Raw genomic sequence first — 15,861 nt, 5'->3', positions numbered from 1 at the left:
CAAAAATGAGGCCTGTCCTTCCACAATATATTTGTATGCTGGAGATACCATCAAATGGATTGATTTTTTTTTTTTTTTTTTTAATATACTTCAGGTAATTGACTTTGGACTGACATTGGCATGAGCTTTGGAATTGTTTTTTCTTTATCTATTCTTTTTACATTTGTAAGCCTACGCATTCTGGTAGCTTCTGAGAACATGAAAATTGCCACTCTTCTAGACAGCTGAAAAGCCCATGTTTCCTAATGTGAGCATGCTGAATCAGAAAACAATGGTTTTGTGAGACCTGTGGCGTGTGAACTTTTAGTGAACTGTAAGGAAGCATTTAAAAAACAAACAAACAAACAAAAAAAAAAAAACAGGAAGAGGGTCCTGAATCTTTGAAGGCCTAAGCATGAAAAGAAAGTGCAAGTGGTGGTGTGGCAGTGCAGGCCAAATCAGATTTTATCTTTCCTGTTTTCTCCATTTTAGCAGTTTGAAATATCCAGCTGTAGCCACAAACAGCTCATGGTAGTAGAGGACCACTGGAGTGATGATATGTGCTGTAGATCCTCTGGAACAACGTGGACTTAAACCAAGAGACAAAGACAAATGCATACAGGATAGTAATGGAAAGATACATGTATGTCCAGGTCCCTTTATACATATAAGTTCTGTATCCATTCCAGTCTTTTTTACATGCATCATTTTAAAACTTGTTGTATTGTTTTAAAGAGTAAAACATTCTAGCAACACACAATTCGTTTGTTTTGTTTTGGTTTGGTTTGTTTTTTTTGATGGAAAAATGGCTCATTTTGCTACAAGCATGCTCCCTGGAATGGTCATATGGACTTAAAGCTACCTGGTTAAAAATATAAGAAGACATATAACTCAAGTAGCTCTGTTAATATGAAAACTGTAGGTAGAGAAAGCTTCAGTCCAGCCTAATCCTTATCAAAGCCTCAATCTGAATCTGATGCACTGTCAGGTTACCCAGATTCTTCAGAGAACAGTCTGTGGACTCACTTACTCATGTGGTTTGAAATATTTCAATGATTTGATCAGTTGAGTAAATCTCCCCATGTATCTCTAATTGTACCAGCATGAAAGAGCTCACATAAACATCATTTCTGTGTAACTTATGCCCATATCAGAAGGCAAAAGAGCTACAGCAATGTACATCAGTGCAGTCTGGAGCCACACTTGGGATTTGACTAACAAACATAATTCAGTTCAAAAAATCTACTCAAACTGGCATAATTGTTCTGTTACAGGCTTTCGTCATCTTTTGCATCTTGTCTGTATGTTTGTTTGTTTGTTTTTTGTGGTTTCTGATTCTTTGTTTACTGATGATATGCTTTCCTTAGCTTATGAGGTCAAAACGAAGCCTGCACGCAAAGAGCTACAAGCAAAGTGACCAAACTTGGCAGCTGGACCCTTTCTTAGTTTCCCACAGCTTGTACATTCACCAGAGCCCAAAATAGCCAAACTCCTGTGATGCACATACAGTAAGAGATACTGCTTATAATGGTGGTTTCATTGCAGTTTCAAAAACAAAAACAAACAACAAAAAAACCCACCATATTTACTCTATTTCCAGTACTGGTGCATAAGAGCTTGCTGGTGTAAGCCAGCAATCCAAGTGAGCAGCGCTCTGCTGGGGCTGGTGAGAGTTAGCTCAGGGATTCCTGAATGGCACTGCATTGGCCCACACAGATGCTGTCATCTTCCAGGCTTATTAGTATGCTCTTTTGGAATGTTTTTGAGCCCTTTGAGCTGAATTCCCTCTTCTGCTCTTTCTGCAAGATCCCAGAAATACTGCTGGGTCTCAACCAATGCTCACCAATTCTTCTTTGCTTTATGAAATCAAAATGCTGCGGTTTTTGCAGCATAGACTGTTGTTGTACAGAGCTGCATAGGTTGCTTGGGGACTAAGAGAGTAGTCATATAGCTGAGTACCATGCTTTCACCATCCTCTTCTGCTGCTGTTAAAATGGGATTGCCACCAAGCAAGGCAGCTCTGTGCTTTCCCTTCCCAGCCTCCTTCTTCCAGCCCCTTCACTGCCTTCTGCCACTATGACTGTCCTTGTGCCACTACAAACAGGTATGGTGATGCAGATGGGGAATTGATTTGCTTTTGATTAAGACTAAAATATTTTTGTCTCCCTTGAGTTTGTTTTAGCCTAAACAGTTTCCAGCTCCCTGCTCCTGTTTCCCATGAAGGGGACATGGCAGGAAGCTAGAACAAGTGGCTGTTTCTGGAGAGACTGCTGCTCTCAACAGTAACGCCTGGCTTAGTTGACTGTAAAATGACAATTTGATTTCCAGCTAGCAAGGCTAAAACCCCTGTGCTGTCTGCACGGACAATAGGCCATTCAGGGAGATGGAGCTGGGCTGAATCAGCCACTAGAGGGGCCTCCCTCCCGTGACCAGCTGTACAGGAGCGCTGCAGGGGCTGGCTGAAGTTTGTGTCTCTACTAGAACTAGGCACGGTGATTTTTAATACAAAAATCTGCAACGAGCTTTCATCCCTGAGTGCTGACTTTCACTGGCTTGTATTTTAAAAGCTGCTGGTCTGGAGTGCATTTGGGCATTTCCAAACAACAGCAGAGTTTTGCCAGAATTTGGGCACAAACCAACCATAAACTGGAAAAGCTCAGCTTCCCTCACATGTCCTCTACTAACCGCTGCAAAATAGGTCACATCTGGCCTTTTTACCAGTCTTGCAGTAACAAATCTGTCATGGATGTGGCAGAGAGTTGAGCAAATGGTAGCCCACCGTGCTTCTCGTTCACGTCTCTCCAGCTGCCTCACTGGTGAGGACCAGCCCCAGTGCTGTGCAACACCAGGGCTCTCCTTCATGCTTGTCAAAGCCAAGGAGAAGCTGCAGTGCGGTGTACGCAGGGTTTTGTTGTGCTCCCTCCAGCCTAGAGCCACGTTCCAGCAGTACCATGTCAGCACGTCACCCAACACAGTGGTGGGACTGGCTGGAGAAAGCAAAGGCCTCTCCTGGCATGGAAGGCTCAGCCCTTCCTCCTGACTATCTGCTGCAGAGTAACATCTGCCCTGCAGACAGAAAGGGCATTAAAATAAAATAGAAAAAGCTAAACTCCAGGCAGTGAAAATAACATCACCTTCTTTTTTCCACTCACTGCGAAACATCCAGCCGTGACTTTCGCCAGGTGATGAGACAATTGTTCTTAATCATTCATTGAGAAAATATACTTCAATAACGAGCGAAATGAATGGAGATGCCTCATCTTATTCCAAAGTGAACTCCCATGGAATTTCACTGACTTGTACCACGTGGCAAGTGTCCAACCTCATCTGAGCCCCTGCATGTGTTGAAAGGGGTAGAAGATAAGGTGTGAGAGGTTCCACCTAAAGCAAGGAAACCTGCTTTGACCTGCAGCTGAAGCTAAGATGAAGAGGAAGATAGTGCTGACTGCTGGAGGGCTCGAGATCTTAATCAGCCCTCACCCCTTTAATTAGCATGAAGCAGCTCATGAGTTGCAGCTTACAGCATCAGGCCGTAGAAAATCGCGGGAATAATCAGCCTGCTCCTGATCAGGAATTGGGTAAACATTACCCTGGGGCTTCGTGTGGTCACAGGTTTGGCATTGCCTGAACTGGCTCTGCAATGTAAACAGAGGAGCAGTTAGCAACATTATGCAGCAAAGCACAGTGCAGTGGCTCACCATTTGAAATACATTTCTCACATCTGAAATTGTTCAAAGGTTAAGATTAAAAAAAAAAAAAAAAGAAAATTAAAAAAAAAAAAAAAAAAAAACAGTTTGAAAGGGATTTACTGCTCTCTCTTTCCTAGGATTGAATCTCATCTCTGATATATGTCATTCAATTTTGCCTAAACTGGAGCAAAACAAATTCCTACTTTGTAGCTCCTGTTTCATTTCTGTAAGAGCCAGGAATGCTTAACACCTCTGAAAACCTGCTCTCCCATAGCTGGAAAGAAGTTCATAAATCTTTCTGTCTGCAGACTGTGCTTTAAATTGGTCTGAAACTGACATTTCTTAAAGAAAAAACATTCAGAAAGAAATCATTTAGGAAGATGGCTTCAATTATGTCATGTTTCAATGCATCCCTATTCCATTATGATATAAATATGAATCTTGAGCTTAATATGCTAACACAAATCATAATGAAATCTAAAAATAAAGCCAGTGAAGTGATAGCTGAAATAAAGCATTGATTTGAAAAGAGAAAACAGACTGTTTCAGGAATCTTTATTTTGATGATGTCTGATTAAGCCTTGTTTTGAGTTACACATTTTCCTGAAGTTACCATGCTTTCTTGAAGTGTATAAACGTCAGTGAAACGTTTTGCAGCAGAAACTGTGCTACCGACATCCATCTACTGGTTCCAATTGCATTTGTGAACTGTGCAAAAATATGTGAATGTTATTCAGATTGCGTGCTCCAAAAAATAAAGGTTATGCTGTATTAGCGGCAAATAATTTGATTAGCTGGAGTAGAAAAATAAACATTTATTATACAAAGCCCCTGCAAGTGGACAAGGAGTACTACTTTATAGGTTTTCCAACAACTTCAGCGTGAGCTGTTTGTAGGCGACTCCACTCCCCGCATACTTTCCAATATACCCCTGGCTCAGGATGACTTCACTGTTAATGTAAATAACGAAAGGAATGTAAAACGGTCTCTACCTACTCCCTAGGCCAACGACCCCTTTCATATTTCTTAAGTCTTCCCTGGCTTTACCCCTTCCTTCCCTCGGACGGGTGCTCCCACCAGTTTCCGATGCCCTGCTGAGGCTGCGAGGCCGCACTGTGAGTCAGCACAGCCACAGCTGCACAGCCCAAGAGCATCGTCCACGTCTCAGGTGCTGCCAAGCCCCTGAGAAGGAATCATTCTTCTACCCCCCGAAAAGAGAGGACCAAAACCAAAACACGAGTCAGCCCATGAGCATTTGGGGTGGGTGATATTCGTGTTGGATTGAGGGGAGAAAGAAGGGTGGGGAAATAATGCTGGGGCTGTGAGGTGCCACAGTAACTCAGACTGAGGTATTCTTCATCTGGAATCAGAGGAGAGCAGCTGCCAGGGCATTTAGGAATGCACTTCTCAAAAAAAAAAAAAAAAAAGAAAAAAAAAAAAAAGGAGGAGGGGTGAATGCCAGCTCATGCTGGCGCTCGACCCTCGCCTCCTGAAAAAAATGAAGTTAAAGGACAAGTAGCTGTTATTGAAAGTTGTGTGTAAGCCCTTCCAGACGCTTGCCAAGTGCTGGCAGAAGGCAGGCCCTGGGCTGCGCGGCAAGAACTCACATCTTTACTCATTTTCGTTATTTTTGCCGTGAAGGACGCAGCCCCGCGGCAGCAGCTGGCACCTCGGCCCCGGCCCCGGCACCGCACCGGGGGCTGCGGGGCGGGCCCGGCCGGGCTGCACGGGGCGGGGCCGGCGCCGGGGCCGGGGCGGAGGGAAGGAGGGACGAGGAGGAGGAGGAGGAGGAGGAAGTGGAGGCGGCTGCGAATAGCGGGCAAATGGGGAGCTGAGCGGCTGCAGCAGCACCGCGCAGCAGCAGCACCAGCAGCAGCAGCGGAGCCGAGCCGAGCCGGCAGCGGGGTCCGTGCAGGCGGGGTCTGTGCAGGGGGGCGGCCCGGGCTCGGCACGGCTCAGCACGGCTCGGCTGGGGGACAGCGGCTTCGTGCCGGCTGTGCTGGGCTTTACCGTGCTGTGCTGTGCTGGGCTGGGCTGTGCTGTGCTGGCGGCAGGGTCTCGCCGTGTCCGGGCCGGGCTCGCTGCCCGCCGTGCGGGGCAGGGCCTGCCGCGGCCGGCTCGCTGCGGCGGCGCGGCGCCGGGTCCTCCCTCGGCAGAGCCGTCTGATCGCTCTCCCTTTCTCTCTCTCTTTTATTTTTTATTTTAAATTTAAAGCCGTCGCTCCGCGGACGCCGAGTGCGAGCAGTAGCAGCGGCAGCAGCAGCAGCCGGGGCGCCCGGCACCATGCAGACCTTCCTGAAGGGGAAGCGGGTGGGCTACTGGCTGAGCGAGAAGAAGATCAGGAAGCTCAATTTCCAGGCCTTCGCCGAGCTCTGCCGGTAAGCGGGCGGCACGGCGCCGGGGACGGGGCCTGCGCCCTCCTGGCCGGCTGCGGGGCGCTTCGGGGCCGCCCCGGAGCCCTGCCCGGCCCCGCTCGGGGCTCGGCGGCTCCCGCAGCCCGGCCGGCCCCGGGGCGAGCCCGAGCGGCGGGGGCAACTTCGTGCCCTGTGTCCCGGCCCCTCGGGAGCCCGGCTGGAGCTGGGACGGGGAGGGGGCGGCTGCAGCGGGGTCCCCGGGCTGCGAGGGGCTTTGGGGAGCTGCAGCGGGGCTTTGCCAGGGGAGCTGCGAGGATCGCACGCACGGTGCGTTGCACAACCGATTTTATTGCTGGAGTGGAAGCGTGAACTTCATATGGGTCCAAGGTCTCGTGACACTTGCATTATAGCCTCTGAAGAACAGCTTTTTTTTCTTATTTAATTCCATTACTAAATTTATATCAAGGGTACAACATAAACTTTGGTCATTGAAAATGTCCTAAGTCACCATTTTCATAATTTCTGCAAAGTCTGCTCGGACTTTGTAGAACACATTTTCTAAGACTTCAGGTAGGCTTTATTAAAGCATGTCATGCTAAAACCAGCAGCGCCCGCATTCTGAATTCCTGCTGGCAGCACTGGTTCTTCTCTGCAAAGATGAAGGAGGCACAAGAAGCAGGAAACTATTTTGAGAAAGCAGCAGAAGCTTTTGCATCAGCTTGTGTTCTTGGCATTTGGTCTCTGCTCTGTCAAACCTCAGCAAAACTTACCAGATTTTCTTAAAATATAGAAAGGACCGCAAGTTCTGGTTTAATGTCTTTTTAAGTTTCATGTGGTTCTCCAAACAAAATACTTCCGAAAGAGTGATGCCAAGTTTTGAGCCTGCCTAAGCGATTTTTTTTTCTTTTTTTGTGATGCTTGAAAATACGCATTAACCTCTAATAAGTGTTAGAGAAATGCTGTTGTTATGGCCTTAATGTTTGGTATGGGTTGGGTTTCATAAGCAGAAACTAAGGGGAATCTTAGAAAGTACATAACTGGTTTCTCATAGTTAATCGCTTTTTATTCCTGTTACCATACGCAGTACTTTATGTTTAGGAATCTCCTAAGGTGACTTTCTGCCCTCCGCTGTTCTTGTTTCTCTCTTTGACTATGTGCTTTGCTTTACTTTCTCTACTTCAGAAATTCTTTATGCTTATGTTTCATAACAGATACACAATTTCTTTGTGTATTGTACAAATTTATTAATAGTTTTAAGTCCTGGCAGTGCTATGAAAATTGACCCCAAAGTGTCTCTCTTGCTACACTTTCCCAATTTTGTGATGCAAATTAGGCTACCGCACTCTGTACAAGCTGAGGTTGCTTTGAATACCATTTGCAGATGTTGGATAGATATGTCCATTTAATCATGCTTCAATTATTTTCTTTTAAAAGGCATTTAGTATTAGTCTGTTTGTAGAAGTGGAGTTAAGTGTTGGGTTTAAAGATCAATGCAGTTGTTGGAGCAAGTTGCTCTGTTGCCTATCCTGGTAACATCCAATGATACCAGTGGGAGGCCCCATTCATTTAGGCAAAGATTTTGTGTATTTTATGAGTAATATCTACTTGATTACTTGCGTATTTATATGCTTTTATTGCGGCAGAAAAAGTAGTGCCAAGCTCAACATACATCTTACCAGAAATATTGTGCATAGTAGGAAACAAGGCAAGTGTACTCATTCCTGTACAGTGATTCATGCATTAGAGTGGACTATGTGTCTGTCTGTCTACTCTATGTATTTTATGGTGACTGTTACTGGGATTTTATTTGCCTGTTGCCTAGGGATATACTTTCTGGATGACTACAAAGTTCAGTTTTGTTTGTACGAGTTTGCAATGAAGCAGTTATATAACCCAGGAAAGTAACAGAAGACGCCTAATGAACTCCTCAAGTGTGCTGTTTTTAGACCCGGAGTATTGTTGGGATAAGAAAAGTCTTCAATTTTTTTGCAGTCTGCCAGCGCAGCCAGCTCTAGCGTGAGGCACCAGTGCCACAGAGGGATTAGGGACAGACACTTCAAAACCAGCTTGAGCCATCCTCTGGGAGACGGTCTAAGTACTGAACAGCTTTCCTAGGAGTGGTTTCAGGTTTTGTCTCCAGCAGCACTCCAGAACTGAAACATTGTGAAAGACGCTAGCTGAAACAAAATGTGAGTGAGCAGCGGGAGTGCACCAGCAGTGAAGGTGCTGCTCTGGGGCACAGGCAGCCCTGTCTTCAGGTCCATGCTCTGCAGAGACGGGGCAGGTCCCTTAATGTTGTCCTGGTGTTTGCATCCAGCTTTGATGCCCAACCTAGGCTGGGGTTTGGTTAGGTTCCCTGTTAAATTTTGGCATCTGAATCCTTCCAAGTGGTTTTGTGAAGAGAAAAAAAAAAAAAAAAAGGAAAAATTGTAGGCGCCTGCTTTCTGTTTTGTTTGTTTGTTTTTAATTTTTGCTTCGTGATACAAATCTCCTCAGGTGCGTAGGTCTGGAACAGCCCTGTCCTGCCTGACCGCAGTGTCTGGGACGTTTGCCTAAACTTTGTATTCACAAGGTAACAGGCCTTGTATTAAGGGCCGTCAAGCTCACCTGTGCTTGTGGTCCTCACTGCGGCACACCAGCGATGTCCTGCCAGGGCTTTATTCTTCTTGGAGCATACAGCCTTGTCTGTGCCTCCCAGACATAGCCTGAGGAGATAAAAGCAGTGGCCGTGGTGGTACCTACATCTGCGTTTATAGCCCAGGCAGTGGTTCCCAATTTGAGTTGTGTCCCAGTGCAACCCTTAATGCTTCCACAGCCCCGGGGCTGTGCTTGGAGAGCTGCTGACCTGGAGGACAGAGAGCTTGCCTGGGGAAGCTGGGTTTGAGCCTGCAGCCATTAACTCCTGAGGGAGGCTGAACCTGGGGCAGGGGCCGGGCTCTCTCCCGTCCTCCGTCTGGACCTGCCACCACACCACGGGACAGTCACCCTGCTTGTGTCTGGCCTCTGCTTCCCACACCAGTTTTCAGTTCCGCCCAGCGACTGCTTTCTGCCTAAGCTGTCCACACAGCGAGGCTTCTGCGTTCCTCGGCGTGCCCTCGCCGGTACCATGACGCTCCCCTGCGAGCTGTGCGAGCTGTGATGCGGGGCTGAGGCCTCTTGCTGCCTCGCTCGATTTGTTAGTCAGGAGGCGATCAAAGAAGCTACTGCTGCCAAGCTGGCCCCTGCTTTTGAGTGAAAGCTGCTAGGTCGCCGTGCTTTGTGTCGAGTTGGGTACCCCCTGCGTGCTGCCATATGTGCCGCACCTGCGCGGCCAGGCCCCCCGCGGCTGTGGTGTGGAGATCCCTGGCCTCTGCGTCTCCCGCCTGCTTTCCTTGGTGCGGCATTCAGCTCCACCAAGGCATGGCACCGTTTCAAAGCTTTAGGTAGCTGGCTCGTGGTAAAATGCAGAGTATCTGTGGCCCACTAAAAAGTCAGGCGAGGTTTCTAAGGGGCTCCTAAGTGAGAAGTTAGGAGCGTGTGGTGTGAAAATGTAGTTCTGGTGTTGTCATGTGTCCTGCTGCTGAAAGGAACAGTTCCCCCTTCTTCCAGCTGTTTGGCCTCATCCACTGTCTCAAGCTGGTTTTAGTGGTTATGCAGTTGGCAAAAACTTTCAGTCCAGCCTGTTCCCTGCTCCTCCTGTTGACGTTGAAATTATGGTCTCCCTGCAGGTGCGTGAGCACTAGGGCAAGCTCAGGGAAATGGAGATGCCCTGCTCCATTACCGAGGTGACAGGACTGCGGGGTGAGCTGCAGTTTGTGGTAAAGGCTCTCGTACACCACTGTTTTACATCTGTAAAATATGCACAGATGTACTGCCAGGCCTCCTTGCATGTTGTGAGTAAATAGACTCGTGCATTCATGTCATATGAGGAGGGGCAGCAGTAGTAGTACAGAAAAATGTGCCTATCTGTTTGAAAAATGAGTTGTACATGTTTGGCACCAGTTCAGATTAGTGAGGTGTGGCCGTTTACAAGGGGCTGTTGCCTCTATAAAAGCCTTCACTTCCTTGGTGGCTGTTCTGTGTGTCATCAGTTAATATCGCCTCTTTGGGGCCACGAAGATGTGAGGCAGTAAGGTTATGGCTATGTGAGTAAGTTATAGTGCTATAAGGGGAAGTGACATACCCAAGAGGAGATAATTTAAAGTCACCCCATTAGGAATGAGAAGCTACTTGTCAGTTATTTGGGGAAAAAGCATTCACATGTGCAACTCTTAAGTTCCCATAGTAGTGTGGTAGCTTTCCTGTGTAACTGTGTAGGTACTGAGTCAGTTTATCCTCTTTATAGTGTGTAGAAAATGAATAGCAAAGGAGTTGAAGAGTTGCCTGAAGATGTAATTTGTGTCATGATAAATCCTGCAGTTTGACAGACAGCAGGGCTGTGCTTGTTCATCTTAATGTCCAGATTATTTATGGTCAGATTTTATTGTGCAGTGTTTTTTCACCAAAGAGTTAGGGCCTGGAAGGAACGATTTCTCAAGAAATTCTAGAAATTCTGAGAAAATTGAATTCTGACCATAAAGGAAGAAAATGTAAGTGAACTAATAAAGAATACCTTCTGGTAAAGCCTTGTCACCTTGATCTATAGAGAGCAAGCTGAATTGCCAGCCCACCTTGAGAAATCATCCATGACAAACTGACTGCATTCGTTGACACGTGAAAGCAAGGCTTCTTGATCTGCTTTGGATTCCTAGGTGCTACCTGCTGCTGAGGGATGTTCTGAGACTTCAGCCTGTATTCTTGGATAACTACCTGCATCAGTTCAGTGCTTCTTGGTTTTGTTTTTTTGCAAGGGGATGCACTTTTCTTTTGGTGTGCAATTCTGGTTAGAGCTTTTCGTACTGAAGACCATTTGATAGTATGACAGATCACTTTTTTTTTTTGCTTTTAATTCAGTTTGTTGTTATGTTGAAGCTATTCTGATGCTGCTACTAGATCAATCTGCTGAACACAGCATCCAATGATTTTTTTTTTATCTGGCAAAATAGTAGTATGTCTTATTTAAATTTTTTTGTCTGACTTGATCTTACTCTTTCTCATGCCTTTTTTTTTTTCCTCTCTCTTCAAGCTAAGTTGGTTCTTCAGCCTGCTTCTTCCCATTTTGTATCTTTGGTAAATAGTTAAGCTGTCTTTTTAGCATGTATCAGAAGCTATTCTGTTTAGTAAATCAATGCTAAAAAGCATAAACACTGCTGTCAGTGCTATAGGTTTGTACAGCTCTTTTTCTTTTCTAGACTTTATACGTGGCCCTTTTTGAAGCACAACCTGTGCATAAGAACCTAAATATGAGCTTTGAGATAGACTTAAGAATAGTGCTGGTCTGAGGGCATTAAATTAATCCGTTTCTTTATATTGCAGGCTGTGAGGTATATTGCATATATATATTTCCAAGAAGAACTTGGTGGGGGAAGGCATGTTCTTTAACCCCAATTCACTGTAAAGCCCTAAATACAGGTTTTTAAAAATTCATGGCTTGCATCAGTTAACTTTTACATTCTTAAAGGCCATAAAATAAAATGTATGTGCATTGATCAATAGCTCCCATTGTTGCTTGTGTTAGGCTGAAATACTGTCATAGAATGGCTCGGGTTGGGAGGGACCTTAAAGACCATCTAGCTCCAACCCCCAATGGATATCATGAGAAGCAGCCAGAGGCAGGATGGGTGGGTATATTTTTTTGTTTTGTTTGGTTTTTGACATCAGCTCTAACAAAACCTTCCAACTAGCTAAATGATAAAATTTATAATAAGCCACGAAAACATGTTGAGGGTAGTAGTAAAAAATGCATGTTTCTTAGAGGAAAAGGTCAGTGTGTTTTTGGGTTCCTGTTCCTTCTTCCATTAGCCTGCAGAGGAGGAAACGTGGCATCCCAGAATAACTGGGTATATGTGCATTTTCTCCCTCAGAGAGCCCTGACTGACAGGCATCCCTCTCGCAAAAAGCTTTCTGTGTTAGGCCTGCAGAGCTGTTTCATGGGAACACAGCACCCAGCTGCGTGGCAACAGAGGTGGCTGTAACAATCACAGCTTTCATGGCGACTCGGTGTCATGATCTAGCAATCATTTACCTTGGATTCAGGAAGTCTGTGTCCTCCCTGCGGTACATCCCCTTACCACAGCCTGTGTGAGGTGATACGCAGCAAGGAACAACAATAACCTCGTCAGGTGGCAGAGAAAGATCTGGATTCTTCTGCAGATCACAAGCTGAATATGAATTGACAGTGTTGCCAAAAAGCAAATGTCTTAATGGGGTGCGTGAGCTGGGACATGGCCTGCCAGGCACATGGCGTGTCCACCCTGCATGGCGCTGATAAGGCTGCTACTTACCCTGCCTTTGGTGTGGGGCTCTGCATTTCAGGGAGAAGGCAGGTCAGCTCTAAGCATCCACGGGAGAGCACAGAGAAGGATTGGAGCTGTTGGAAATACAGTGAATTGTACTGTGGTATTCAGCATGAAGAACTATCTTTGGACATTTTAAAAAGCTGTTGTAGGGAAAAAAAAAACATGGTGTACTCCCTCATTCCACTGTGGGTAAAGCAAAAAAATAGTGAGCTTCAACTGCACCAAGAAGGAGGGATGCTAGGATTTGGAAAAAGTACTGCGGCTGTCTAGGTAGGCAGCGAAGTTTGTTGCTCAGAACTTCTAAGAAAGGTTTGGACAGACATGCTGGGGATGACACAAGCCTGTGGTCCTGTTTCAGGGCAGAGATGCTGACCTCTCCTGATGTCACGGCTTTGTCCGATCTGTAATAGGTGTCCAAGTGTCTGAAGGTATCCAAGAAACAGTTCTTTGTGTACCTTAAGTAGTCTGAAATCCCTTTACTACTTCAGCAGTCATGACTTGGGAAACCTAGAGGTGAGGTCTAAATGCTTTCAGCTTCTTAAAGTATATAGGCTCAACCTGAGAGGGGTTTCAGAGCTGCCTGCTGAAAGTGTTTGCTCTGTTTTAATGTATTGCACTTGCAAAGCATTGATTGACAGCATATCTCATGATGTTGGTCAGATTATGTGCTATTTATCTCGAATTTGACACCTTTTGGTGAGGTGACATTCTTGAACATGTTCCAAGGAAACAGGGAAGCAAAGCATTGTAAAAGACTAAAATAAGCATGGTAATAGATAAAATAAGCACCTGTGCTGGGTTCATCCACGCTGTAGGGCTGTGAAACAAACACTCTTCTGTATGTTATCTTTTTCTCATTTTTGAGTTCAGCGTTCAGTCCTTGAAACAGTGCTTTGTTTTGTACTGATGGAATTCAGCTCCCTTCGGAAGGAGTCATGCCCTCTATGTGATCAGGGAGGAAGCTGCTGATGTTTCCCCACTGTCCAAACAAGGCACAAATACCAGCTAGTGTTCTGTCCCTCTGCAGAGAGAAATCGCCGCTGGAGGACAACCGTGTACTCAACCAATGGCTTTCAAAATGACTGAGTTTCATTTTGGGGGTAGAGGGCTTAAAACTTTTGTAGTTTTCATTCTCCTTCCTCCTAACTGCAGTGTTTGGGTTGTCTTGTGATCGCTGCTGATGGCAGAAGGATTCCTGTGGCTTGGGAGGCAAAATGGAAGCCTGTCTCGGGCTGCTGTGTGAGCAGTGGGGTGGCTGTGAGTGTGTTGAGGTCTTGTGGGGCTCCTGGGGACCTGCTGTGTGCAGTGGAGGAATTCATATTTCTAGGTCTAACTGCGCTTTTAGGAAAGCAGCTGGCAGAGCCAGGCTGGGGACTTGGAAACAAGTTCAGTTCACGTCGAGCTGTTTAATCCTGTCCCCTCGGATACCAGTTGGTGAAGGCTTATAAGCGCATCTCATTTTATGTCTTGTCACACACTGCTGAGTCATGCTTGCTTGGAAGAATTTGAGGTCTGTCCTTCCTCCTCAAAAAAACAGATTGTTTTTTCTCTTCATCACACTCCTCGCAGGCTTTTCTTTCTGCCTGTCAACAAGCCGTCTTCTGCCCTTTCCCTCTGTAAGCGTCAGGTCTGTGTATTTGGTCTGGGTCCCCAGGCGTTGCCTTGTGAAACAGGATTCTTCCTGAAGGAGAAAATACTTGAGATGTGTCTGTAGCAAAAGACAAAGTGATAAATCTTGAACTTTGAAGCTGGGCTGCTGCTGGCAGTGTTTCTGAAGCCCCGTGTTAGCCCTGTCAGACCATACTACAGACATGCCTGCGCTTTGAGGGAGCTTCTGCTCCTTGCAGGACATGAACAGACTGAAACCCTGCTGCCTCCAGAGACCTGGCCTGGGCGTTGTGGCTGTAAGCAACATCGCTGTCCTCTTTTGAAATCCTGTGTTTTAAAGTGCTGGTGACTTTTTTCTACTTCCCCCTGCTGTTGGGTGGGACGGTGCTGGTGTAGCGCCTCTCCTCGCAGCAGGAGATAGCCCAGAGGGCTCAGTGGCCGCGAGGTGTCCTGCCTGGTGTGGTGCTTGGCAATGCCTGTCACTGCCCGGCCGTGATAAAGTTATCTGCGTGCTGGGGTAACTGCTTAGCAGTTGATAGAACAAACGATGTCTGGGGTGATTAATGGCGCTGGAAGGAAACGATATCACACAGGTCCACTTGTGCCACTCCTTCGCCATCTGCGCTGGCAGAGCGCGGCCCTCCTTGCTCCCTGGCCCTCCTGAATTGCTTCGGTGGTTCCACGAGCTGCCGTGATGACTCTGCTTGTTCTCTATCTCCTCAGCCTGGTTTCGTTACCAGGGCGGAAAGTGTCATCACTTGTACAGCTGGGTTGTGAACACTCGCCTCACGTAGCAATACACCGAGCTCTAATGAGCCTGGTAATGGCCACCCGAACCCAGCCAGCTATGCTCCTCGTACAGCTGCCTGTTGGTGCTTCGTTGGAGCCGTTCCCTGCTGCTGCAGGAGGCCCGTATCAGTGGAGAGGGTCTGGCACGGTGCCTGGTGGTAGAGCAGCCAGCATGGGCACTCTCCCCACTGGCCTCTGAGGGGAGACAGGGTGGTGGGGGATCACAGGGGGTCCTATGGTCCTAGGGGATCACAGCTCTGCTGTGGGGTGGCCTGGCGTCCAGGCCAGCCAGCCAGAGCTGGAGGTGCTTGGAGAAGGAACGAGGCACAGCACAAACATCTCACCTTCCCCCTGGCAGAGCCTCCTGCCTTCTATCAGCCGCTGGTGGCTGGAGGCTCTGCTGGCAGCAGCTGTACCTGTGATGCTGTGTTCAATAGCCACAGATGGCCCTGCTCTGCAGAAACCTACCAATGTGTTCTCTGAACTTGCTTTCATTTCTGATATCACAGGACTGCAGAGAAGGTATCAGTGTATGTTGGCTACTCTGTAGTTTTGTTGTGACTCAAACATGAGCAAATACAAAGTTGCTTCTGTTTTTTTTTTTTTTTTTAACCTGTAAAGGAGGCTTAAAATAAGTAATAGCTACTATCTGTGTTTATTTTCCTAACACACCCTGACTCTTGATCAATAAAAAAAATCATTTCAGTCAGAAAGACATAAGACATTCAGAAGTTCTTCCCCAAAGAGGAGGGACTTCCCGGCTAAAAATACGAAAACTTGCAAAAGAGGGAGAGGAGGAACTAGCAGCCGGGTCCAGCTTAGGGGCTACCTTCTGACTTCATCCAGTGCTCACTATCTGTGACTCACAGCTAACAGTGGAGAGTTTTGGGGAACCTAAAACCCCTTTGCATGCAGAGAGAAAAGTGCCTGACCAGCTTACGTGGTCATGTAGCAGAGGGGCACTCTCTGAAAGTGAAGTGCAATATTAGGGCTGAGAAGTGACACGAGCGCCGTCTCTCTAGCCTTTATGCCACATGTAGAATTAATTTGCAAATAAAAACTGTT

General features: G+C 46.7%; 1 protein-coding gene and 1 long non-coding RNA gene across 5 annotated transcripts in view; one reads left to right on the top strand and one right to left on the bottom strand.

Moving 5' to 3' along the window:
* Nucleotides 1-5,468: 5,468 nt before the first annotated feature.
* The window catches only part of ITPK1 (inositol-tetrakisphosphate 1-kinase), a 136,673-nt gene continuing 126,280 nt past the window's right edge, over nucleotides 5,469-15,861 (top strand). The window contains exons 1-2 of one of the 4 annotated variants that reach the window (XM_084519945.1): nucleotides 5,469-5,573; nucleotides 5,883-6,046. In XM_084519945.1, coding sequence (XP_084376071.1) covers nucleotides 5,952-6,046 — 95 coding nt within the window. In that variant the 5' untranslated portion in view covers nucleotides 5,469-5,573; nucleotides 5,883-5,951. Of the gene's footprint in view, nucleotides 5,589-5,882; nucleotides 6,047-12,463; nucleotides 14,304-15,861 lie in introns of those variants that run through there. The other 3 variants (XM_084519947.1, XM_084519946.1, XM_084519948.1) reach the window with 3 other exon arrangements.
* LOC311437102 lies at nucleotides 7,632-13,314 on the bottom strand. The gene is made up of 2 exons (XR_014693294.1): nucleotides 13,189-13,314; nucleotides 7,632-12,470 (listed from the first exon to the last, which is right to left on the bottom strand). It is a non-coding gene; the product is annotated as an uncharacterized lncRNA (long non-coding RNA).

This window comes from Aythya ferina (genome assembly GCF_964211825.1).
Source record: "Aythya ferina genome assembly, chromosome: 5".
NCBI lineage: Eukaryota > Metazoa > Chordata > Aves > Anseriformes > Anatidae > Aythya > Aythya ferina.
Note: the sequence above shows the minus strand (reverse complement) of the source record. Positions and strands in the feature narration are given on the sequence as shown.